Source organism: Mus musculus, chromosome 3 (genome assembly GCF_000001635.26).
Source record: "Mus musculus strain C57BL/6J chromosome 3, GRCm38.p6 C57BL/6J".
NCBI lineage: Eukaryota > Metazoa > Chordata > Mammalia > Rodentia > Muridae > Mus > Mus musculus.
The window spans coordinates 116391607-116418938 of NC_000069.6; the positions used below are offsets into that span (position 1 = coordinate 116391607).

Sequence of the window (27332 nt, forward strand, 5' to 3'; positions counted from 1 at the left end):
GGTAACAAGAAAGAAAGGGGGCCGCAGATGACAGAAGAAGTGAAACAAACCAGGAAATTGAAGTTCCAGGAGCAAGGCCCAGGCTTCCGGTGACCATCAGCTTGTCCTCTTCCCTGCCTGCGTCCCCATGGCCTGCCAGCAGTCACCTACCCGCCCCACCCCTGGAAATTTGAATTTGCACTTGGCATAGCAGAGTATGGGGCCTGAAAAGGACCCACAGCAGCAAGCTTCAGGCTTTGGAGACACCCTGGCCCTTCCTGGGAAGGTGGGGAAATGTCAGCTCCTTCCCTTCCTATAAATCAGCATGTTGTTCAGGAGGAATCACACAGAGCACCCCCACCCCCCCCCCAAGAGCCAGGCCAGGTTACAGGGACATTTGAGCCATGATGGTTTCTGTCTTCTTTTGGCCCAGTCCCAGCATATCCAGAAATTTCTAGAAACTGTGGCCTGCTCACATAGAATTCATATTGATGCGTTTGTGCTTTCAGAGAACAAAAGTTCTACTCAAGCTTACTTTTGTAAAGATCACACTTACTTACTAGGGAGGTTATAGTATATGCATGGTTCACATTCCATTTTCTATTGCAAACACTAGTACAGATGAATGCATAGGTTGATTTTAAAAATTAACAATAATAATCCTCTCCTTTGCTGTCTCCCACCTCCACAAAAATAGCTTAGCGGACTTTAAATTTTCTATATTATATTTCACTCATACACATATTTTCCCCCCTTGGGTATGTCCTGACTAGGTATAGGTGTTCTGCACACTAAATGCTGATAACAGGAGAATCCAAGCTACACAAAAATCATTCCAAGAATCTTTCACTAACTGTCCAAAAATAAATCTACATCTAGACGAGACAGCTCATGCATGAAATCTTAACACTAAGGAGACTAAGACAAGAAAACCACCTCAAATTTAAGACCAGCCTTGGCTACTCAGAAAGTCCCAGGCCAGTAATACAGAGGACTCTGACTCAGAGCAATACAAAGCAAGATTGCGATGACGATGGTGATGATGGTGATGATGGCGATGATGGTGATGATGGAGAGTAAGCACTCCGATGATGTTAGTCCACTTTACGTCCCTAATTAGCTCCCAACCTGCTAGTAATGTACCCCTCCTGTCCTACTGGACAGAGATGCCTGGGACCCAACAGCGTTAGCAGTACATCGACTTGACCTCAGAATAACCGCAAATAAAGTACTTACGGCATAAGCACCTATCAAGAATGCTGCGTTTGCTCTTTTCCGCTGGTCGAAAGAGGTGTAGTGCACTATCTTCTTTCTTGATAAACTGTATGACTGGAAGGGAAGAACAAAGCAGATTGTGACCACTACAGAAAGGCAGGAGTTACCATCTTCTCTCAACGTCAGCAAGTGTAGCAGTTCCTGCAATGTAACACCTTTCAATGCAAGCTTCTGGTATTTGGGACATTCCTGTTTGGAGCTGGGGGGGTTCTACTGCTCACTTTCTTGGGTTGGGGAGGGATACTAGTTCCCTTCTCTTCAATCCACCTGAATGTGAGAATTGACAATATAACCAACATGGACATCTCTGAGAATGGAGGTAACTGAATCGTTGATTCTCCAGTCACAGGAGCCATTTTGAATAATTTATTCCTGATCTTATGTATATGCATTATATACATGCATTATGTACATGCATTATGTATATGTATATGTATATGTATATGTATATGTATATGTATATGTATATGTATATCCATTATGTATATGTATATCCATTATGTATATGTATATGTATATGTATATGTATATGTATATGTATATGTATATGTATATGTATATGTATATGTATATGCATATGTATATGCATATGTATGTTCCTTATCTTATGTATATGACTTAAACCTCTCCTCTTCATTCTCAGCAGGACACTCTGACTCCAGGAGATGTTGATGTATGTTTCCTTCTTTACAGTTTAAGATATGTCAGCCATCCTATTGTCTTCTCCAAAACTTTCATTTTTACAGACCAATATTAAAATTTTCTTTCTAGTATATACTAGTAACCCCCTTTTAATTAGCTTAAAGAAAGTTATTCGTTGGAAAAGAGGAACATTGAAAGGTTATCAAGGAACATCATAATTCAACAGCCATGTATTAAATTCATGAGCTCAATCATTAAGCACTTGCTATATACGCCAGGCAATATGCAACATGCTCAAGTAATCCAAAATAAAACCAAATGGTTTGTTGAACACATGCTAAACATGAAAAGTAATAATTAGATCTATTAAGTTAAATCAAATTATTAGTCACAATTCAAATCTAGAGAAAATAGGTGTGCCTCAATTAAACATAATTTCTTTAGGTTGCAAGACTATTATGGTATAGTGACTAATGGCTATTTAAATATAGGCACGTAAGACTATACTTCCAGGGACTGTTTTTATGGTCTGGTAAATATAGGCCTTTTAATATTGTCTGTAAATTCACACCAAAAATAAAAATAGATTATTATACTCAGCACACTGAACACAGCCAACACCAAAAAAAAAAAAAATCTACTAACATGTTATTTTCAACAAGGAAAAGAAAAAAAAAAATCTAAGCACCAAGGTGCATCATTTTAGCTTATGTATGAAAGCAGGAAGCTATGTGCATCCCAGCTAGAGACATAAATAACTACAAGTCACATGTTTTGAAAACAGGGGTGTCCTTATTAGCTGAACTTTTGAAAGTTATTGTCTGACTCAGAGACAATCTGTTCTTATTGATGGCTTTTTTTCATAGGAAGCAGAGAGGAAAAAAAAAATAGTTGTGTCTGATTCAATTCCACAATTTCATCATTTTACTGAAATGATTTAAAGACTTCATGGCTATCATCAATGGTGTTCACACACGGCTCCTTGCTTTCTCAATTTTGATTTATTGAATCTCTGGATGATTTTTTTTATTTAATTTTACTGTTTGTGGTTTAATTTGTTTGCCATTTATTGTTTTTCACCACTAAGTTGGGGATGTTCACTTGTTTGTTTGAGACAAGGTCTCTTCCTGGATGGCCTGGAACTTGATACACAGAACAGGCTAGCCTTGAACTCACACAGATCCCTCTGCCTCTGCCTCTGCCTCAGAGGGCTCACACATGGAGGTCAGAGGACAATGTTGCAGAGGCTGTCTCACCTCCCCCCATATTAGGCTGGGTCTCTTGCATTGTTTCTGTAGATACGCTGTGTACTCCAGGCTAGCTGACCCACAATCTTCCATATAATTCTCCTGTCTCCATTTCCCATCTCATATAGGAATGCTGAGATGACAGACTCGAGCCACCACATCCAGCTCTTTACATAGGTTCCAGGAGTGAAACTCAGGTCATCGGGGCTTGAGAGACTAGCACTTCTCTGTGGGAGCCACCTCCTAAGCCCCTACAAGTGTTAACTATTTCAAAATATTTCCCACAGAAAGCTGCCAAGGGAAGCAAACTTGTGTTTGTTGCAAGCTTACAGATGATTTATAGGGGGAACATTTGGCACATTTCTCCTGTGCAGATGTTTTTGGACTTAATTTTCAGAGTTGGGTCTCTGAAGCACTACAGCTGAGAAACGGTTTCCGTGTGGCTTGGCCACTTGTCCCCAAAGTCAGTCTACGGGGAATGGAGTTCTTGCCCAAGGGATCAAAACCAACTCAAAGTAGATAACAGCAGAGAAGAATCTTATAAACTGCAACCTTACTAATACCCCCCTCACCTCAGCCAGGATCCCTCCTTAAAGCCACCCTGCCCCATAGTGGATCCTATCTGTGCAGTGAAAAGCATTAGGGATAATAAAACATTTTCTAGGCTATTTGGCTAATGTTTTCTGTGATTGGACTGATAAAACAAATCCTTAATGTTTTCTTTCAAATATGAAAAAAAAAAACACCATTTCTGTAAATTAAAAAAAAGCACACATTTGCCCTGCTATGCAATCCAAGCACCCTAAAATGAACAGCACCATCCAGTGAGAACACATCTACACATCTCTAAGGCTCTTTCATGAATACGATGGTTCATGTTGACAGGATCAAGAATCCTCTAAGCGACAAACCTCCAGATATGCCAGGGAGCTTCAGCCCTGCGTGTGATCAGCAGCAGTCCACACTCTGGGGGCCCACAGTGAATTCCAAAGAAAGAAAGAAAGCTGAGCAGCAACATCCATCTCTCTGCTTTCTGAACAGCCCTCCACACCCTTATCCCTCCCTCCCTCCCTCCCTCCCTCCCTCCCTTCCTTCCTTCCTTCCTCCTTTCTGCCCTTCCATCCTTCTTCATTCATTCATTCCTTCCTGCCTTCCTTCTTTCTTCCTTCCTCCTTCCTTCTTTCCTCCTTTCCTTCCTTCCTTCCCCCTTCCTCCTTCATTCCTTTCTCCTTCCTTCTTCCCTTCCTCCTTCCTCCCGTTCTTGCTCCTTCCTTCTTCCTTCCTTCTTTCCACCCTTACTTCCTTCTTTCCTTCCTCCCATCCTTCCTTCTGTCCATCTGTCCTTCAGTTGCTTGTCACAACAATAGGAAAAGTCAATAATAAGATAGAAAAACTTTATCATTTGGGGAGAGACCAGATCTCGGGATAGCAGGATTCTGATTTATAAGTGAGCCCACTGACATCTTCTGAGTCTCTGCCTTAAGCCCAAGAGAGAGCCTCATGCCTCTGACAGGACATGGGCCTCCTCTTCACTCTGGCCCATCTCTGTGGTCTCCCAGGTAGTCCTGGCTCTTCAGGGAGAACATTTGCAAAGCCGTCGTCATGCATCTGGATTTCAGTAAGCTAACCCCATTCTTACAGATCATTTCTTTATATGAGATGCTCAGAGATCACAAAAAACACAGTACAAAAGCGAAGCAAATGGAAACATGGGTCAAGTCAAACCAGTCTTAAATACAAAAAAGATGTCTCTGAAAGAATACTAAGCCCTCTAGCCAACTCTACTGCATATGACCATGACAGAGAACACTCGCTAGCCATCTATATAGACCTTAGATTCCCGTCTTCCAAACCTCCTGAACCCTCTCAAGCTAAGTAGACAAACAGCCAGCCCTAACAGCAGCAGCAGCAAATATCTGTAAGCCAATTACTATATCTCATTTCCCAAAACAACAGGAGCAGCCAGCGCCAGAGGGGTCCAGTTTAACAGTGCAGAGTGCTTTCCAAAGCTGAGGTCCCAAGCAAGGCTGAAATATAATAAGCACACTGCGTTCTACCAGAACATAAGCCAGGAACCAGGAAAGGCCTGCTGTAAAGTCTTACACAGCCAAGTGTGGGAGGCAGGAGGAATCCAGATCTCTCTCACTGACACTGATAATTGGAGTAAACCTTAAACACAAGGCCATTAACAAGTCTTGTGGCTCAGAATTTATTAAATAAGTCCTGGGATGAAAAGGTCAGCAGTATGAAATTTTTTCAGAAATAAAAAAACAAAAATAAATTTAAACCTAAACTGCATTGTATTTTATTATTATATTATAGTGTTCCATTGCATGCTTGCATTAGACTGGTGCAGAGGGTCCTAGAGAGCTTGAAGGCTGGCCACTGGGCCTGCCCAGAGTTTCTGACTCAGTGGAGTAGAGTCTGGGAAATCTACTAGACTATATCTATTGGTAAATTCTGGAAAAATGTTACACACAAATATGATGCCGCCCCTCCCCACCCCCGTGAAATGCTATGATCCTGAAAGACCATGCATTTAATGAACCTGCCTCCTGAAAAACACTGAAGTCCCTTGTCAAAGAATTCCAAGTCATGCTATCCACTTTTTGAAAGCACCTTACAGAAAAACATTTCTGCAGTCCTCTGAGAAACACTTGTCTCGATAAACAAACGCACCCACTACAAGGAGAGGACGCCTCAGAAACAAGGCCTTCACTGGTCTCTTAACGAAACCACTTTCAGGGGAGCTATTACAGAGGCTCAAAATTCAGACACTCCCAGGGTCCTAGAACTTGGAGTGGGTCAGGTGACAAAGGACAAAAGCAGGTGCTCTCAAAGCACCCGTAACTCAACCCTGCTGTTTCCATGCAGGACCTGGGCATAGCACCATTAAGAGCCTTCCACGTCTGAAAAAAGAATCCAAAATTCTCTGTGCACTTTCATCAGTCACAAATGCTGACCACAAATTTAAATGTGTCTTTAAAAAAAAAAAAGTAGATTCACTATGTATCTCAGAAACTTATTCTGTAAACCAAGTTCAAGACCATCCTTGAACACAAAGAGACTCCCCACTGACTCTGCCTCCCGAGTTCTGGGATTAAAGATGCACGCCCAGTACCACTTTGCTCAATTTTAATGTCTTTGTTTGGTTGGTTGTTTGGTTGGTTGGTTTTGTTTGTGTGTGGATGAGTTGGATTTTTTGGGGGGAGGGGGGGGTTGGGGGTTTTATGGGGGGTATGGGGGATTGTTTATTTTAAGAGAATTTATCCACTACAGGGCATGTCTGTAAGCTGAATGGCAACCTTTGCTGTGCCTGGTTACCAGACTGAAAAACATTCCTATTATCAGAATGAATTGAGCAGCTGCTCCCAGAGACACTTTATGAGGGGAACCCGGTCTCTAGCCGATGTGTGATCTCAGTTTACGGATATCTGATGCAAACTAGTGGCTAAGGCTTCTGGCAAACAAGGGAACAACTACACAGGGAGGGAAACAGGACACACGCTATACAATGACGGTTTCCTGAGACAGCAGAAGAGCATCCATCCATTTACGTAGTCAAACCTGCAGAGACTTCCAGACCTGCTTCGCTTCCCAGAGAATCAGAGTTTTATGAGATAAATCACAATAAGTACATAGCATATCATCAAATATATTTAATGGCACTTGTCAAGCAGGGAACGTGACACTGTGACAGACTGAATCAAAAATCAAGGGGATAGTGCACATGCACATTTTCTCTCTTTGAATGAAAAGCTATGGGAAAGGCTGCATTCAGGCATGGTAATAAAAAGACAAACAAGCCATGGAAACTCAGGGATAGGAGAAAAGGAAGGCATGCTAACATAGGAACAGCACAGAGTGGCCTTAGAGGACAGTGACATACACAGATCATGCACTTGATCCGTTTACATCAGGAAACCACAGACCCTGTAACCATCCAACAGCAAACTCTGATGCAAGGAAACGGCAAAGCTAGAAGACCCAGAGTTCCTGGGTCACGTGACGGCTCGTGCCCTCTTCGGCAGCCTCGCGATGATGAAGTTGCTCACCGTGCTAGAAGTAAAATATTGGAGTCGTTTGGCTAGTATGCCTAATTAAACTCTGCAGGTCAATCTGACTGGAGTAAGAAAGATCCAACACAGCCAGATTAATATACTCCTTAATAAGAAACACAGCCCATGCACAGCAAGCAAGCGTTGCCAGGGACCATGTCCGATTAAGGAGAACACAGCGCAGGGACCGTGGTGGCCAAGGCATCATCCATTCTCTTACAGGTGACTCCGTTAGCCTAGTAACAGCCATGACAATGAGCACCTCGCCAGCCATCAGGGGTCACTGCCAAAGCAAGAAAGGGAACATATCTTCCAGGGAGCAGCCAGGACTAGGTTTGTTTACCTCCAACTTTCTCAGGAAAGGGACATTCTTGAACATTTTCTTTGGCTGCACAAAATAAAATGTGGTTCATGTTTTGTTTGGAGCTAAGATAAAAACAGGTTGATTTTTTTATTATTACTATTACTATTTCAAAAGAAAACAACTGCTTCTTTATGGTTTATTTGTTTGTTTGATTGTTTCAAACCCAGTAGATTGCATTAATAAATGGCACATTTGGTCAAAACGGAAAAAAAAAATCACTCATAGAATTACTTCTCAGTAGGCAAAGGCAGGCGGATAAGGAACACAAGACCATCTTACTTCTGCAGTAAACTCCAGGCCTGCTAGCCTGAGACCCTGTCTCCAAAGGGTGAGTGGGGGATTGTGTGTGTGTGCGCGCGCACGCATGCGTGCATGTGATAATTCTGATCAAACGGTTAAAGACACTTGAGAGAATTCACTTACAAGCCTGTGCATCTCTGAATGCATACAAAACGTCCACGTCTAGCCTTACAAGCTCGAAATGCGCTTGATGCCGTGAGTTACAGCCCCACTACCTCTACAAGGACTGTCTCCAGAAAGTAGCTCGCTTTTGTGCTCCTCAGTCCCTTCAACCTGAGACAGAAGAGGACTGTGTGAGGAGATCGTGGCGTGTTTTTGTACTTATAGAAAGAGGGTGTCTGTCGCTACATCAAAAGAGTTCTTGTGTACTACGACCTGAGAGTGCGGCGGCTGCCTGGGTTCCAGGGTAGAATTACTGCTCCCAGCCACTCAGCCACAAGGGCATTCCCAGAACCCACCCCTGCCAGGCCCCTCCAGGCTTTAATGCAATCCTTTCTTCCAGGACGTCCGCTCTTCTTGCCTCTTTTTGCTCTTTTATGCTGGAAAGGTAATGGGGGTGCTTTGTAAATGGCTCTGAATATTCTTTGAATCCTTTCAAAATGGTCCAAGATTACAGTAATTGTCCTGTTGATTCATAGCAGCGGCTGCTTTTTTTTTTTTTTTTTTTTAGTTGCTGCCCTAGAAAAAACAGCTCCCCTTTTTTTTTTTTTTTCTAATTATTTTTAGCCCAAGCTGAAAGTTTGTTTCTCTGAGGAAAAGAAAAATCAATATGTAACAATGTACCAACTCTATTAAGAAAAGCTTATTCAATTGTATTACTTTTATTAAACCTTCAGATTTTTCAATTAGCTTTCAGGTTTTTTTTTTTTAACTGATTAAATTAGGAGAAAGTATTGGTTTGGGTTTTTGGTTTTTGGGGGGTTTGTTTGTTTGTTTGAACTGCCAATTTTGTCTCCTGCTGCAGCCTTGAAGCACTTATGTTATAGCTCAGTTTTCTTAGCGCTGTCTGAGCCAAGGATACTTTTGAGGGTTAATAAGGAGCTGTGGGTCGTCTCCGAAGAAAAATAAAAGTACACATCAAAGTGTCTGTGCAGTTTAAGGATTTATAGATCCCTTGAGATTCCAGGATGAACACTCCTGCCCTCGTCTGTCAGCCACGGATGTCGCTTCCCACTAAGCGGCACACTGCTTTGTCCGGTGTACTTGCGCCTCTGAGACCAGGTCTCTCCTCTCTGGTCACTGCTTTTTCACAGGGAGACTTGATCAGAGCCAGCAAACTCTGACCTACGACGTGTATGTAACGCCTTAGTAACAACTATCAAGCGCTTTAAAACAAGCAGACGCTTTTGTTGCTCGTGGGCATGATGCTTTTTTGTTTGGGGCACTTGAAGCAAATAGTTAATAAATATTCTTTTTCATTCTGGCCATCATAATTAAAACTAAAGTCACTGGGAATCAAATGTGCATGGATGCAGCAAAAGAAAAAAATTAGTAAATTTGCAGTAAATCATCTCAAAGCATGAAAAGAAAATCTATGACATCTAAGAAATGAGAAACTTAGAGATTCACAGCAAAAATTGTCTATGTACCTCAGGCATAAAACTAGGGAGGGGAAAAAAATCATAAAATCTTAACTTGAAGGAATAAAAATTCCAAAACTAGAAAACATGTGCCTAAAGCAGTGATTAAAATTTTTAAAATTAATTAATTAATTAAATTGTGATTGTTTAAACATCACACAAGAAGAATGCCAACAAGAAGTTATTAACTAAAATAATGCTAAGAGGGAGGAGAGCAAGCTGGCTCAGCAGGTCAAAGTACTTGCCACTAAGCCTGGCTGGCAAACTGAGTTCGATCCCAGGCAAGCACATAATGGAAGAGAACTGACTCCTGTGAGATTGTCCTCTGACCTCCGCACACACATCACAGCAAGCATCACATACACACACACACACACACACACACACACACACACACGCACGCACGCACACGCATACGTGAGAACACACAACAAAGACTGTAGCCAGATCAATCCAAAAGGCTGTGGTGACAAACCAAATACATCATGGGGGAAGGAGGAGTCCAAGGCTCAAGACAGCAAGAGGACGGCCGTGCCCAGGAAATCAGCACATGAAATCATCCACAGGAGGAGGCATGGCAGCGAGGTGCCCTGGCCCCAGTCAAGATGAGGAACAGCGGATTGCAAAGGAGAGACATCAGTCAGGGACCAGTGCTCTGGGAGGGTGAAGAGATTGCAAGTATAGAGGTGCTGCTGGCAGAAGGACGCATGTGTAACGAGAAAGTAATTTCCAAATAGGAGAGCAAAGAGTCTGAGTTTCCTCACAGCCAGGATGGCAGTCACAGCCACTGGAAAGGTAAAAAGGCCCAGAAACAACTGGGACAATAAACCCAGATGGATCCTAAACCCAAGGCCCCGTGATCCCTCCTCCCCCCGGGCAAAGGTAAGAGTGACACCAGCCCCGACACCAGCCCCGACTACACCTGGGGCTCTGAGCAGGTCACACATTTCCTAGGCTTCCATCTCGCCCTGTGATCTGTTCCAGTCTTCACAGCTATCATTTAGATTCCTAAAAGTACACTGGCCAGCTTCCCCACAGGAAATGACAGCGCTCAGGTTGAAGCAAGTATTTAAAAACCTTCTGTAAGAACACTTAGCTTTCCGATCTGAATTTATAGATGTGACCTTAGGAAGGTAATTTGGCATGTCAGCTTAATTTTTGAAATTTAGTGTTTCTTTTTTGAGACAAGGTCTCTCTGTGTGTGGCTTTGGCTGTCCTGGAACTGACTGTGGAGAAGAGACCTCAAACTCACAGATATCCACCTGCCTCTGCCTCACAAGTGCTGGAGTTAAGGGTGTGCATCATCATGCCTGGCTAGAATTCTTACTTTATTGATGAAAAATGGATTCCACAAATCCAAAGCAATTCTGGCTTTGGATTGCTCAAGTAAACTTTTGTCTCCTGATACAGAGATTCCATTTGATATTGTTTATTGAAAGAGCCCAAGACTTATTAACATTGGAGTTTTGAAAAGTCAATTCTTCAGAAAGCTACAAAGTGCCCACTCATTTTATTAAAGCTAAAAATGTCATTCCAGGCATATATGGCTGATTACTGATCACTGGAATAAACCAAGGGACTGTCTGAACCTTAATGAACTTTCATAATGATGTAAGGAAGATTTGGAAATGAAAGGAAATTTAAACAAGTTTTCATATGCATTTACCAAAACTGTTAGGTATAGAATATGGTAGAAAAGAATTCAAACCATCTTCTCTTCTACAATTACTATAGTAGAACTCTGAGTTAGATGCACAGTCTCAACTTCCTAATAATGATTTCTTTCTCTTTGTTAACTCCAGATAGTTTTTGGGTCACATATGGTTACTTGTAATACATGGTTCATGCCAACTACCTGATACTGTAACCAGGAAATAGGAGCTTGAGAGATGGCTTAGTGAGTAAGATCATTTACTATACAAGTAATAAGGACCTGAGCTTGGATCCACAGTACCTATGTAAAGGTGGGAGGTGGGCTAGCTACATAGACTGGTGGCCCCAGACCTAGAAGACAAAGAAAGGTAGAGCCCAGAAACTTGCTGACTACACAGGCTAGCCAAATGGTAAGCTCAGGGTTCAGTGAGAGATTCTGTCTCAATGGAATAAGGTAGAGAGTGATAGAGGACACCCAGTGTCCTCCTCTAGTCCCACACACACATACCACACATATATGTATACACACACACACACACACACAAGAGAGAGAGACAGAAAGAGAGAGAGAGAGATCCCCTAGACCACCAAGGATAAGACTCAAGCATTGACTAATGATCCTTTCATTATTAGTTCAGTCATTTAAAGTTCATTTTATATTAAAAAGACTATTTATTTCTTTGGAATCATACAAATATCTATTTTTCTAAACTACAGATAGTGTCTTCTTGGACCTTGTTTACATGAATGAATTTACGACATATTTTTCAAGTCAGATAATAGTGCATGCTTTAATTCCTAAATGAGTTAGGTGTGACCGGTTTTTTGTGTGTGTTATATAATGCTTAACCGAAATGTCATTGTATGACCATATACCATGCTGAGGTGGATGCCAAAAATATGTAAATGTATAAAGCATACAATATATTCTATAGGAAATACTCTGCCAAACTATATTTATATCTAAGTTCAACCAAAATCCAAAGGCAATCACTGAGCCGCTATGTGTGTAAGACACTGTACTGTAGAACAACCACACCGTATCCAACACAGAGAATCATGACACCAAGCTTACGAGTCCTTGATTATCTTACACACATACCTTGTGGTGTCCCATTTTCTAAACTGAAACATCCAAGAGGTTCATTTATAAGTTGGAAGAAAAATATAAATATTGTTTTTCATTTAGTAAAGTTTAATAATCCTAGTATTATAAATGTTACTTTTCTTATGCACTCAAAGTTTAAAAGGAAAAAAGCCCGCATGACAAAATCCATACGTACATACAGAAAATGAGAAGGATCTCATGTAATAACATAAACACTGCAGGCTAATACTGAATGCCTTCCCACATTCTGTCACAGCACATAATTCAGGGGTCTTACTTGGTCATTAACTCTACACAGATGATGTTTAATAAATATGCAAACTTTTCCATTTTGACCAAACAAAACCTGGTTTTACTCCTGATGAGACCCTTCCTCCATCACCTCATAACAGCATCTACAAGCAGACGTGAGGGCGTTAAGAAAATTATCCCATGAAGGAATCCGATAGAGACTCGTTCGGAATCTGAAAGGCTGTGCGCCTCTCTTAGATCATGATTGCAGTGACTTCATTCAGCTCATATTGCAGTTGTCCTGAGGAAAGAATGAGGTTGACATGTCCTTTGTGGTATAATCCAGGGGATCGATTTCAACTCCTGGGTGACCTCTCGCAAATTTCTAAAGATCTAAACAACCCGATTAAATCACATGTGTGCGAAACCGTCCCAACCGGACAGGTTTTCTGGCTTAAACATTTTCATTTCAAGACATAAACACATCTAGAATACTCACTTTTAGTTTCTTGTTTAGCTTACAGCAGTATCTGTACACCATTGCCAAGTTCAGAGGTCCAAAATCTGCATAGAAACTGAGATATATACATATATAAAATAGCATTTAGTACAAGCGCAGTTTTCAGTAACATAGATGTTCACTTTTAACCTCACCTAATCTGTAATCAAATTCCAATCACCTTTAGGAAGGTTCAACACAAAAGTGATCTGGTCCGTGCCAGGCCATGGAACTCAGCTCCACCCTCCTTCTACTCCACAGTTCTTCTAAACAATTTCTTAACACACAACTGTTTGGGCAATTTTGAGTTTTAAGTCCTTTTAATTTCCTACTGTGCCATTTAGGTGAAAGAATTGAAAAGCAGCCAAGGAAATGAGGAGTGTAGAGTTGCTAGTGTGGAACTACTCTCTTCTGCTTCTACTTCTTCACCAACTCCATCAGCAAGCTCAGGAACTCTATGCTAATTCCAAGTCTTCCCCTCAAACTCCCTCAATCCTCTTATGTGCAGTGATTTTTTTTTCCTGTCTGTTCTTCTTGAACTTCCTGTACTATAAGACATATTGGACCCTTCTTCTATTCCCCTGACTCTCCAGAATACAGTCACTAACCTGTACGCAATCTCTCTTATCCACTGTCATGAGTCAAAGCGGTGACCCAATGTGGGAGAAATGAGAATCACATATAAACAGATACCTAACTGCATTGCTTAGGGTAACGCTGTATTTACAGCAGAGACTGTCCTGTTCTTGGGTTTCTTGGAAGCAGTATGTCTTTCCCCTCAGCTGGACCTACCTTTCCAACAGGCTTTCAACACCTCAGTGTGCTGACAAGCCACCTTTCCTTCAAATTAGCCCTAAGCTTTTCTGACTCACTGAGCATGAAACCTCTCAAACACAGTAGAGCAAAACCAATTCTTTTATCAAATGAGCAGCCAATCTCATTAAACCCCTTCCCTTTCTGGTCCCTTCCCACGATGGAGAAGCCAAGCTCCCCTTCATACTAGCCATGTTCGAGTGGACTGCTCAGTCTCCTTCTCAACAACGTTACATCTCATCAATCTCACTTCTTTCGATGCTGAGCGGCTCCTCACTACTCAGGGATGCTTCCCCCAGCCAGCAACCAAAGCTTAACTAACACACACACTCTCTGCCTCTCAGCTGATCTTGCCTCCTGACAGGTCCCCTTCAAGATCACCATTCCACAAGACACATCCACCCCTTGACCTCCAAACCCGTCTCCACTCCTGATACAACCCTCCACTCACATCAGGCCTCCTACCTAGAGTACTCGTCGTCCCCCCCCCCCCCCCCCCGTCACTCAGCGTCCTCAAGATGGCCTTAAAATGTAACCTCCACAAAGTCCTTCCAGTCACATTAGGGGGCCCTAACTGAGTTTTGCTCGAAGTCCTCAAAACTTACTATTTCAGTGCTCTTTCAGCAAAGGGCACAGAACAACAGATATTATGGAGAATTTTACATGTTGATTCTGCCCCATCAACTACATCCTGAGCTTCCCCATCAAGAACTCTATTTATTTAGACCTTACATATTTGGAAGAATGTCCTAGATGCGATGCAACAAAAACCGAAGCATCGTGGAGAAATGCTCATTAGTACTCTAAATTCAACTCAGCCTGGAGCACAAATGTCTTAAATACCACCAAGTTTGCAAAGAAATCCATCTCCAGAACGTCCTCCTAATGAGGAAGATATTTAATTTTTGTTTTCTGCCACCCAAATCACATATGTCACGCCAACTACAAGTCAGCCATTGCCTACTGGCCTTCGGGTGGGTATGGTTTAGAACTTACATTATAGCATTAAAATTGGCTGCTTTTGTGCACAGCGTTCTGGAAAAAGATAACACAAGATGGCCCAAAAAGAGACTTCTAATGAACTGAAGTAAAAAAGTTCCTTATTCACCTCTAAAGTTTCCAGAATGATGTTAACTTATATCTAAAGTTCCCAGTGTGATGCAAGGCTATAGATATAAACAAGAACCCACTGAAAACCACTAAGATGAGGGCTGGGGGTGTATGGTTGGCACAGCACACATTTAGCATACACAAGGCCTGGGTTCACTGTCCAGCGCCAGGGGAGGAAATGAAAACAAACCAAGTATTTAATTAACAAATACCTAACCACATTGCTTAGAGCAACACTATTTTTATAGCAGATTTCCTTGTTCTTGGATTTATTGGAAACAGTGCTTTTTAACAAACAAACATACCTCGCCCTTTCTTTTCTATTAGAACATGCATATTGTCCATTAAATGTGGAATTTTGGTCATTTATCTCAGCTTTTGAAATTCATGCTGAGCAAGCTTCAAGAAAGTACAAATCAGGACTAAAGAGGTAACAGTTTAGAGGCTGCTCTTCCAGAGGACCAGGGTTCAATCCCCAGTACTCCCATAGGGGCTCACAACCTCTGTAAGTTCAGTCCCAGGAAATCCAATGCCTTCATGCGTTTTGCACATATATAGCACACAGACATGCATGTGAACAAAACACCTATCTATGTACACTATAAATATATATATATATATATATATATATATATATATATATATATATATATTTCAAGGAAGTGAAGTGGGTCTCCTCACACAAAATCAAGTCAACCAAATACAGGCCTCATCATTACAACGATCTGCAATTCTCCAACTTGGTGAATAGATGTAGGCTAGCTACTTAAAACTGACAAATGAGAATTTCAGTTTTCATATCTGAAAACTGAAGACATTTCCCATCAAAACGACTCAAAAGCCACATGAGGGGAAAGCCTGCAGAACTGGCCTGTGAGCAGCAATGATGGACAACACCTGTCAAGATGACAAGACCATGGAAGCAACACTGGCCACCACAAATAAGAAATTGCTGAGCACCAAAAAATAGATACCAATAAAGTGCTTTGAGTGACAGATACTATCCCCCAAAAAATGAGAGAAGCCACTCAAAAAGGCATCCCTAGCCAGATAGTGGTAGCATACACTTTTAATTCCAGCACAGACTTTCTGTGAGTTCAATGCTAGCCTGGTCTACAGAGAAAGTTCCAGGATAACCAAGGCTATACAGAGAAACCCTGATGAGAGAGGGGGAAGGGTGGGGGGAGGGAGAGGGAAAGGGAGAAGGAGAATCCATTGCTAGCCCCTGAAACAATACACATAAAGAGACTCACACACGATTTATTTTTTTAAGAAAAAAATCTGAAAATAGACTCCCTTGAACTTACAGTCCAAACATTGACTAGTGCATCTCCATTCTGTCAAATTCTAGCATAATATCTCGACTCAAAGGCAAACAAAGACCTCGCTCCCACTGTCTTGGTGCCGGGTGGGGGGTGATATTCCAGTCTCATTGGGCTAGCTGGGCATAGTTCATTATATCACAGCTCCTTCATCTCCAAATGAATGATTAAAGAAGTTGATCTCCTCACCAATGCATGCTTTTCCTCCAACAATGTTGTCAAATTATAGCTGGATAGCTACAGTAAATCTCAACAAGTTTAAGAATTGAACATCAGGCATCTGGTATCCAATTCAATAAGTGTAAAAAGCCAAAACCATTTTGATTTGACAGCAAAGGAATTCAAAGAACTGACTGAAGTATATGGAGTCAGCAGGTGGAAGTTGGCAGGAGGGAGAAAGAAGGAAGGCTGTGTCCTTCTCAAAGGACCACGGAAGAGAAGCCCAAGACCAGAGAAAACACTTCCCAGGGCCCCCTGGATTTACATGACCCGCAGTGTACCCAGCATGCCCTGCTCTTCTCACGAGATTTACAGTGCTGAGGGCTTACGATTGTCTTTGGTTTTTCTAGTGAGCTGTGATCTCCGTGTGTCTGTCCCCAAGGAAATCATTGTCTAAAGTGCCACCATGCCTTACTCTACACATTAGAAGCTCTGTGCAAAACTGGTCAACCCCTCAATGAAAAGAAACACGACTTTCCAAGCACTGCCTAGTCCCGCCATGAAACTTATGGCCACCCGTTCTGAACAAGATGCTACACGTAAACATATTAATCAAATAGCTCTTGTGAAATCAAAAGAAATATTGCTTTTAAAATAGGATGCCTTACATTGTAAGAGCATAAGGCATGCCAATACTTTGTTTTTCATGTGTACAGTATGAATTGTGTGTGTGTATGTGTCTGTGTGCCTGTGTGTGTGTCTGTGTGTGTGTCTGTGTGTGTGTCTGTGTGTGTCTGTGTGTGTGTGCCTGTGTGAGTGTCTCTGTGTGTGTGTGTGTCTGTCTGTCTGTCTCTGTGTGTGTGTGTGTGTGTCTGAGTGTGTATGTAGCTGCATGTGTGCCACCTATGAATGTGGAGATCTGAGGCCCCAAGGCCAACCTTTGGGTGTTGGCCCTCACCTCTCCAGGTTTGAAAGTCTCTTTGTTTCTGTAGGAGCCTGACTCGCTGGCCCAGGAGCTTCTGGAGAGTATCCTGTCTCCACCTGCCATCTCCCAGCAGGGCCGCGCTGGAATTACAGAGTCTGCTGCTACAGCACTGGACACTCCTGTGAGATTTGGCAATGTAAATGCGGGTTATCAGACAAGCCCGCTGGCCCATCTCCCCGGCCCATCTTTAATTGGTTTGTTTTTGTTTAAAGAGCGTTGTTGATACTAGCTAATGTTTGCCTTACTATTGATGTTTCCCTCCAAGCAGAAGATGTTTTAGATCCTGACGGAAAACGCATAACGATCACATTTCCAGAAGATCCTAATTGCTTGGTACATACTAACCTAAGACACTGGGGCACCAGTCGGAGTGCCTGCTCATACCCTTAGATAGAGCACACCTTGCCACAGTTACAGATGCCAGTGGCTGACCACCTACCAACTTTCCTGTGTACAGGACAGCCTGAAAAAGAATGAAAGACCACTGGATACACAGGACTCTGGTATCTATCTGATCACGCTGCATTCCCAGGCTGCAGTCTCAGCCTTGGGATCAACCCCTGTCCCTGACACATCCTTTCAGGAAATCCCAGCTGCCTCACACACCATAAAATAAAGGACCTTCTCCACTTAGCACTTTCTTTAGCTCTAGGCACGGGGCAGGGTTGTAGAAGCCTTCAGCTGTCGCTTCTGTAAAATGAGTGACTATGTAGTATCCAGTATTTCATGTCCTTCCAATCTGAAGCACAGTCAGTGAAGGGACAGTCCCCTCCAAGACTCCAGTGAACAAAAGCAAGAGGTGGCTTCTTCGGGAATGCTCTGCTAAGATTAAAACTCACTCCCACAGAAGCATTCTCAGACCACGTAAGTTAACCCTTTTATATTCACCAGCTGCCACGGATAGCAAGAGGACTGGGCGGCCAGTCTATTCCTGTAGCTCCGGCAGAGGCGGTGATATATAAAAGGCTAGCTCTCACCTTTTTGTAAGCAGTTCCTGAAATCAGGGCCTGGAAAGGGAAAAGTCCTCTAAACCCAGTGGCTATGATCTCCTCACCTCCCAAAGCCCCTGGAATTCAAAGCCGCACCTCCCCCTTGCCTCCAGCCCACCCCACCCCCACCCCCGTGCTGTAGCTCCTACCTTCTTCTCTCTTTGGGGACTTACTTTGCAACATTTTCTCACCTTTATTACCAGCAAGCTCAAGCCACAAGGAATGTCTGAGTTCATTCATAGACCTTCTTCATACCCTCCTCCCCAGCCCTGGTTAGCACATACTCCTGCTTTAGGTCTCAGCACAACCACCCTTCCTCAGAGAAGTCTCTTCTCATCCCCACCTCTTTGGCTGCTCTCCAAATGTGCAGATCCCACGGGCCCTGTTTCTTGCCTTCAAAGACCAAAAGGTCTTTCGGGGGCTGAGGATGGGACGTAGTTCGTTTGGTAGAGCGCTTGCCAGCCACACACATGGCCCTGGCATTCATCCCCAGAATTGCATAAAATGGGGTCTAGCGGCAAATCCCAGGTCATTTTTAGCTACATAGTAAGTGCAAGGCTAGCCTGGGATAGATCAACGCCTGTCAAAAGAGAAAAATGCTGCAGCTCTCTCCTCCTTCCACGGACTTCAATCGTCTACTTTTAACATTTAACTAGTATTTTGTCTGAAATCCACTGCAGGACAAGCTCCCTGAACCAGGCTGAGCTGAACGACAGTCCCTAGGCATCCTGAGCACCTAGTCCAGGGATGGCTGAGTAAATAAGTAAAGGACTGGCTCGTTTGGGAAAGTATAGCAAAAGACAACACTCTTCATTCTAAACATTCCAAACAGTTCCAGGCTAAGTATGGCTAGAGAGGGGTGACCGACGACAGGTCACACTTTATAAGCTTTGTACACAGCAAGGTTAAGGGGCGGGACAGATGGCTCAGTGGTTAGGTGCACTCACTAATATCCCGGAAGACCTGTATTCATTTCCCAGTGCCCACACTGGTGACCCATGACGGGGTGACTGACTCTTTTCTAGCCTCCAAGTGCAGCAGCACTCACATCATATATGTACAGAGACCTTCACATACTTAAAAACGATTTTTTTTTTTCAAAAGCCTGAAGGAACCAGAGAGTAGGGACCGGAGAGCAGCGAGACTGAGCAGCCTCCTTAGATGAGAGGTGGGGCACATCACAGCCTTCTCCCACCACCCCATCTTCATTACTGGTATGCTCCAAATGCGGCCTGCTCCATAAATCACCTCAGCCCACAGGCGCTCACCCCACTATTCATCACAGTGCCCTTTCTAAAAGGTCATCTTCAATTCCCTCTAAGAGGTTTCTCCTAGCTTAAATGTCCCAGAGCATTTACTTTGTGTTCCCCAGGGCTGTGGGGCATGTGTGCCATACGCACAGGGGAACCAAGTCCGGTGCTGGCATTAGGGAAAGAGAAGGGAAACCATGAAGGCACCGCTTTACAGAGCCACCACACACAACTTCCTAAGCAGGCCTATCTGCCCCTCTTTAATCTCACAACCAGCAAATAAGGTATTTTCAATATTTTCAGATCTACATTGGTGCTCAGAATCAATAATTTGATTTTCACAACTAACGCAAATGCTATCTATAGGAATTCCTTATCCTTGGAAGGTAAAGAAGTGTCTACGGTAAGAAATCAGTTACAGGCTCTAAGGAGGTGGCGCCATCAGTTTAGTGCCTGTTGTGCAAGCATCAGGACCTGAGTTTGGTTCCCCAGCATCACTGTAAAAGCCAGGAATAGCCTCATGCACCTGCAACCTCGGCCCTGGGAAGGCAGACAGATGAATCCCAGGAGTTTGCTGGCCAAATCAGTGAGAGACCCTGTCTCAGAAATAAAAAGAGGAGCAACTGAGGAAGATACTTCATATTCAGTAGGCCTACCACACAACAAACACACTACACAACACACACACACACACACACACACACACACACACACATCTGCATACACATGAACAAGTACGCACATAAAACACTCATATGCACACATAAGTCTTAGAAAGAAATAACTTATGCTAAGATCCCAACTCAGAAACTCACCAATCTGCCACCCAAGTGAGCCCGATTCGTAAGGAAGCCAAAAAAAACAAAGTTGGATTGTTTCTTTTTAAAGCTTTCTATGAGCCCATGCATGCCTTTTAGCCGTGTTCATACGTCTCACACAGAGTCTAGCCTTGTTTCAGACTCAACGTGCAGAAAACAAGTTTTCTGGGGCCCCCTCCCACTGCACGTTTGGGCTCATAGCAGATCAGGATGCAAATGGTAGTCAGAGGGAAATGCACTGACCCCACCATGCGCAGGACCAAGAACGTACTCAGTCAAGGCCGGATCTCACCTGACCGGGCCCTTTAATCTTTAGAAAGCTGCTCTGAATCAGAGAACTGCTTAGTCGGATGTATTTATAATTACATAATTATGATCAGTCCATTCATTAAGACAGAAACACGGGTTCATTTTCACAAAGTCTAATGGTACATGGTATTTCAGATAGGATTTTTGTAGGTGGAGGATGTAGTTTCATGGTAGAGCACTTGCCTAGCATAGATGAAGCCCTGAGTTGGTCTCTAGCTCCTCCAAAATACACACATGGAACTTTCCAATTCTTTGTATCAGGTATCTTAGTGAACTGCTCACTTCCTAGATGGTCCTCTTTCCATATGTTGATGAAAGAGACCAATTTAGAAAAAAACAAAACAAAACAAAAACAAAAACAAAAAAACCACCTTTTCTAGATCTCTGAAGAAAACCATATTGTATGACAAAAGTAAACCAAACTAGTAAATTCTACCATTTATCAACAAGATATGAAAATGTTGAAAACCAAAATACCAACGTTGTGAATAATAGAAAGGCTCCCTTTTATAAAACTATAAAACTATAGTTCAGGAGCTGCAGAGATGGTCCATCAGGTCAAGGTACTGCCTACAAAACCTAGACAACCTGAGTGCAACCCTGGAATCTGCGAGGAGATGGAAAGAGATCCTCTGACCTTCATGTTTGCACCATGATATGTGCACGCACACACACACACTAAATTTAAAACTACAGTTCGATTTAAATGTTTGTATGAGACAAGCTCTGTAGCCTAGTTTAGCCTCAAACATACAGGAATCCTCCTGCCTCAGACTCACTAGGATTATAGGCATGAGCCATCACCTCCAGCAAACACAAACATTTCTTATGGAGGAACCTATCACCAACCACAAATGGTTGTGGTTACGAATCAGATGTCATTTATCCAGCTTGTCAAGGACTAAACACAGTTCAGCCAGAACACTAGAACTTGAAAAATCCCAGCCAACAAGCAACTCTTTGGTGGCCCTGTAAGTATTGGGTTATTTTTTTAAAACCGACTTTTTTCTTCATTAAATTGAAAAGAGAGCCCAAAAAGCTAAACAATAAATTCCACAATTAAATGTAGAAAGTCCAACTCAAACCATACCTCCAGAGAATTTGAGATGAGCTTATCCCACACAATTCCCCAGACTTTAAAGCAGCAACTGGCTAAGTATCCTGGTCAGGTATTATCTATTCTCTGCTTGGAGACCACAAGAGTCAAAGACTCCATTACAACAAACCCTTTTTCACTTCCACTTTCCCACCAAACAACACAAAACAGAACCACAACCACAAGATAGGTTGCTCCTCCTTCAGACTTAAAACACACAAACCTACTTAACCTGTGGCTTTCTCCCAGTCATCCAAGGTAATGAAATTTGTATCTCAAACATTCCTCCTGTCAAACTATGGGGCACCTGTGCACAGAGCCCTGACCAGTTTCTTTCCATTCATCAGTAAGCCCAGTGGGTGGATTCCAGGATCCCACAGACCAGCCATCCTCACCTGTGACTGCTCTCCTCCAAACAGGCTCTCACTCTTCCTAAACACGCCTTTTCCTAAGACTCTGCCTGGAATAAATCTCTCTCTCTCTCTCTCTCTCTCTCTCTCTCTCTCTCTCTCTCTCTCCCTCCCTCCCTCCCTCCCACCCTCCCTCCTTCCCCTCATGAATTCTGCTTGTGTTTCTGGGGCAACATTCCTATGCTAAGCACAATGTTAGGTCTTGAGATAGAACAGTGACCAAGAACTGGCAATACTGGTCTCAGACATCATAAAATGCCCTGTGCCTGTGCCACATTAAACATCACTCCATGAAGAAGTCTTTCAATTACCATGGCAGTAACGAGGTCTTCATGCACTGACCTCCGTTCTGTCTCATGCACTTCCGTGTTTACCTGTGCTTACCCCATGCCCTGCCACTAAGTCTCACTCCATCTCCATCTCCGTCCCCATGGTGTTCTCTTGCACAGCAATCTTCAGCCACTTACAAATTTCAAGTTGTTCTCCTGTACGCCTCATTTTAAAAGATGTGTCCAGTCCTTTTATTTCCCCACTAAGTTGTTTTGAGCTATGGCTAACTAAGCCACTTCCTTTGGGCTTGGGAATGTGTTTATGAACTTACAAGTGAGAACATCTGATGTCTTAGGAGTCTAGTTCAAACAAAATAATGAAAGTGCCCTGGGGTGACCTGGCACAGAGCTTCATCTCCCACAACCCACTTGAATCACTCTCTCATGCTGCCTGAGAGAAGCAAACCCTGTAAGGAGACTACTGGGCTCTTGAGTTCAAGTGTGTGTGTTTGCCAGTTATCTCAAGTAAGCTGAAAAAAAAATGAGTAACAATCACTATGGAGATCAAAGTCCAACTATACACTGCCAAAGCCTAAGAGGTCAAAGCGGAAGGTATTTAAACAAATATGAAAGTAAAATTGGGTGGAAGTGGATCACGTGATTTAAGAATGGGCGGTGAGATGTTGAGCATAGTGACTCACATCTGCAATCTCTGCACCTGAGAGGCTCACAAAGGAGGATTACCAAGAATACAAGACTAGCCTAGGCTACATAGTGAGCTGAAGGCCACCCTGGGCTACAAAGTGAGACCTTGTCTCAGAAAACCAAAAAGAAAGCATGGAGCCCTGTAAGGGCTGAGTGTAGACTGGTGTTAGAGTTCTTACCTAACATGCATGAGATTCTGGGTTTGATTTCCTGGTACTGCAAGAGGAAGAGGAAGAAAGAAGGAAAAGGGAAGAGGAGGAGAATTGACTGTAAATGTATATCAGTAAGTGCACAGCCTCATAATGCATACCACAGAATAACACTGTGTCCACGGGTGCATACATAGTCAAATAAACACCTACAATGTATGTGTTCAGGCCAGAAGATGTAAAAAGCAAAAATGCTGCTGGGCAAAATATGCCTGCCATGCAAGAGTGGCATGAAGGCTATGGGTTAACCAGCTGCTTTTGGATTAGACTTGAGGCCTGCTCCACAGGAATGAATTCAGGCCTAGTACTGTAAACCGATCATGGCTCCGGAGGTCACAGACACTAGAGCAGAACCTAAGGAGCATGATGTCAGACTGCTTTCTAAATGTTAATGCTTATCGCCATAGATGAGTGCTCCCTTCAACCTCGGCAGAGGAGCTTCTCTCTGAAGTGGTCAGTGGTTAGTGCAGAGACTTGTAACTATGCAAAGTATTGAGAGCGTGTGTCTATTGAGTGCTCAACCCTAAACGGCACGCCAATATCAACCCCTAACCCAAGGTTCAGGAAACATCATGGAAGGCGGTGGGAAGAAGGTAAGATGGGAAGGAGCGATGTAAAATGCTGCCTTTGTGATGTGGTGTGGATGCTGCACCAAAGAAGTCACTGTGGTCACTGGGCCACCCACCCAAGATGAACTCAACAAGATCAGTCTTCCAGTAGGCAGCACTAATTAGATTTACTAGGTTATTAAAGTAGGGAGAGAGGCAGGCAGGCAGGCAGGCAGGCAGACAGACAGACAGACAGACAGACAGACAGACAGACAGAGAAGGCACGAAAATGAGGTTGTTGGGAGTGACTGAAGAGAATGGAAAAAAGATGGAGGTTTCTGGGAAGAGTCGAAGAGAGGAATTAGAGTACATGTGATCAGAATGCATTGTTCACGTGTATGAAATTGTCAAAGAATACATCAAAGATATTCTATTATTTTAAAAAAGAATATCTGAGCCATATTGAGGGTTTGGGTTGGTTGGTTGGTTGGTTGGTTGGTTGGTTGGTTGGTTGGCTGGTTGGCTGGTTGGCTGGTTGACTGGTTGACTGGTTGGTTGGTTGGTTGGTTGGTTGGTTAGTTGGTGTTTTGAGACAGGGTCTCATACATCCCAGGATGACCTCAAACTCCTGACCCTCCTCCTGCCTCACTACCTAGTACTGAGGTGACGAACCTGTGCCACCATGCCAGGTTTACATAATGCCAGACATTGAACCCAGTACTGCAACACTCTATAAACTGAGCTACATCTTCAGCCCATTTTGTTTTTTAAGGCAGGATCTCACTATGTACCCCAACCTAGCCTTGAACTCAAGGATCCACCTCTCTCAGCATCCCAAGTAGGAGCCGCCATATCCAACTAAGAGTGGTCATTATTTACTCTTCTATTGCAGTGCTGGGGATTAAGCCCAGGACACCTTGTACACGCCAAGAAAATACTCTCCCATTGAGCTGCAGCCCCAACCAAGATTGACCATCTTAACTGCTGCAGGGTATTTGACCACACTGTGAACCTGGAGATTAATATACACCTTCAATCCCAAACAATAAAGTTTGGGTAAAGTTAGTTTGTACAAGAAAGCACCCATGTGTAAAAGTGATGTCTAGTTGAGGGGCAGACAACGTGATGAATCAGAGAAAGATTTGACAGAGGAGGATATGCTCAACTCTCATGAGAAGAGGAAGGAAACGGGAGCTATTTGAGAGACCGGGAAAAGGGGTTAAGTGCAGTTTTATTGGGACAGTGATACAGAGACAGGGTGCAGGAAGAGAACAAGCTAGACACAGGTGAAGACAAAATGAGACAGAATGAGAAGGAGCCAGAAGATTAGAACATATTGTCAAAGTCAGTATGAGGCTAAGCAGAGCAATTCAGGAGAAGCTAAAAGAAGTTAGATTCAATCAGTGAGGCTGGAGAGGAGTTTGAGCCAGGACAGCTGAGTTGAACCAGCCAGTCATTGCTCAGAAAGAGCTAGAAAGGTTGAGCTTATTCAGCTGAAAACATTCTAGGTCTAGATAAAAATGTACAGGAGGCTGACGCTTCCAGGACAAGGTCTATCTAGATTAGCAGATAGACGCAGTAAGCCTCGGAGATGACACTTACATCAGGAGAATTTTAAAAAAAATAAAAAATTTATACTTAAGTAAAAAGTACTTGGTGACATTTCTTGGATCTACCAAAGAAATTCCAGCCAGGCTCAGCATCCTTATTTAGTACTCTGTCATGAAATTTTAGTACCTTTCTTCTGAAAATCCCAAGGACAGAAGAAATTGGAAAGTATATGACTGAAAGCAGAGATAGTACACACTGTCCTTCTCAACCGACTGGCTTTCCACACCACTGGCATCCAACTCCAACGCCCAAGATGACCATTAGGAGCGCGTAAAGGTTCTGGCAATTAACACATTTGATTTTGCTAACGCTTGAGCCAAAAAATATGAGCCAAGTTATTAAAAGTTAGCGTCTATTTGGATGACAGAGTCCAACTTCAACACCAAAGAATTAGCCATTCTAGAGAAGAGAATACTGTCTGCTGTTGGTAGTTCAGTCCAACACAGATAAATCCTTGTCAGGCTCCAGTTACAAAAATACTTTTTGAAAAAAAAAAAAAAAAGGCAGTTTTATTGGGACAGTAAATATTTTAACTCTGGCCTATGAAAACATGCAAAGCCCAAAATATATTTCTTTCTTTCTTTCCTTCTTTCCTTCTTTCCTTTCTCTCTCTCTCTCTCTCTCTCTCTCTCTCTCTCTCTCTCTCTCTTTCTTTCTTCCTTTCTTTTTGTGGTCCTGCTATTCTGGAACTTGCTATGTAGACCAAGCTGGCCTCACACTCAGAAAGCTATCCTCTGCCTTCCAAGTGCTGGGATTAAAGGCTTTAAAGTATAAGTTCTTATCGCCTACGATTTATTAAAATATCTCTGACCTTCACAGAGATATCTCTGTTAAGAACCAAGTAAGAGTGCAGCCATGGTGGTACAAACCTTTAATGCTAGTGCTCAAGAGACTGAGTCAGAGCAGGCAGGTTTTTCTGTGCACTCAAGGCCAGTCTGGTCTAAATATTGAGTTCCAGGCCAGCTAGGGATACATAATGAGATCAGATAAAGAGACAGAGACAGAGAAGAAATTTTCAAATTTTCAGTTTCAATTGAGTGTAGTGGTACACACCTTAAATCCCAGCACTCAGTTGGCAGACAGGTTGGATCTCTGAGAGTTTGTGGCTAGCCTGGTCTACATAAAGAGTTCCAGGACAGCCAGAGCTACCATAGTAAGACTTTCTCTGAAAGAAAGAAAGAAAGAAAGAAAGAAAGAAAGAAAGAAAGAAAGAAAGAAAGAAAGAAAGAAAGAAAGAAAGAAAGAAAGAAAGAAAGGAAGGAAGAGGGAGGGAGGGAGGGAGGGAGGAAAGGGAGGAAAGGAAGGAAGGAAGGAAGGAAGAAGGAAAAGAAAAGAAACAACAAAAAATTCAGTCTTATAGCCTGGCCTCATGAAGCCAGTTAGTTAAATTTGTTCCACAGGCTTTTCAGGTCATTATTTCAATCATAGAGTTCTACTATCCTTTAATAACTCAACGGCCTTCTGCACAAACACAGCTGTATCCAGACTAAACATGCTCTCATATTTAAAGAGCCCAGTTAATAGTTTCTCAGGTGATAATTTACTCAGAAAGGTGACATTTCATCAGGACACTCAGCAAATAATTATAGCTACCAGGCTATATGAGGTCCCAAGTGACAGTGTATATAAACACACTCCCTTCTTTGGAGACGTGCACATTAGGGTGTCTGCCCTCAGGACATGCTCCACAGATAGAATCCAGGTTACTGCAAAGGGTCCCAGGGACTCTTCAGACCGTCTCGTTCTATCTCTGCAAGAAAGAGAGTCAAAGAGACACAATCCACAGCCTTCCT

At 42.9% G+C, this 27332-nt stretch overlaps 1 protein-coding gene across 7 annotated transcripts in view; it reads right to left on the bottom strand.

The window, feature by feature from the left end:
* The window catches only part of Cdc14a (CDC14 cell division cycle 14A), a 156189-nt gene that overhangs the window by 119054 nt on the left and 9803 nt on the right, over positions 1-27332 (bottom strand). For 6 of the 7 annotated variants that reach the window (NM_001173553.2, NM_001080818.2, NM_001378994.1 and 3 more), the window contains 2 exons: positions 12937-13012; positions 1216-1308 (listed from right to left, as the gene is read on the bottom strand). In NM_001173553.2, the coding sequence (NP_001167024.1) occupies positions 1216-1308; positions 12937-13012 (169 nt within the window). The remainder of the gene's footprint in view (positions 1-1215; positions 1309-12936; positions 13013-27332) is intronic. The other variant, XM_030252597.1, reaches the window with a different exon arrangement.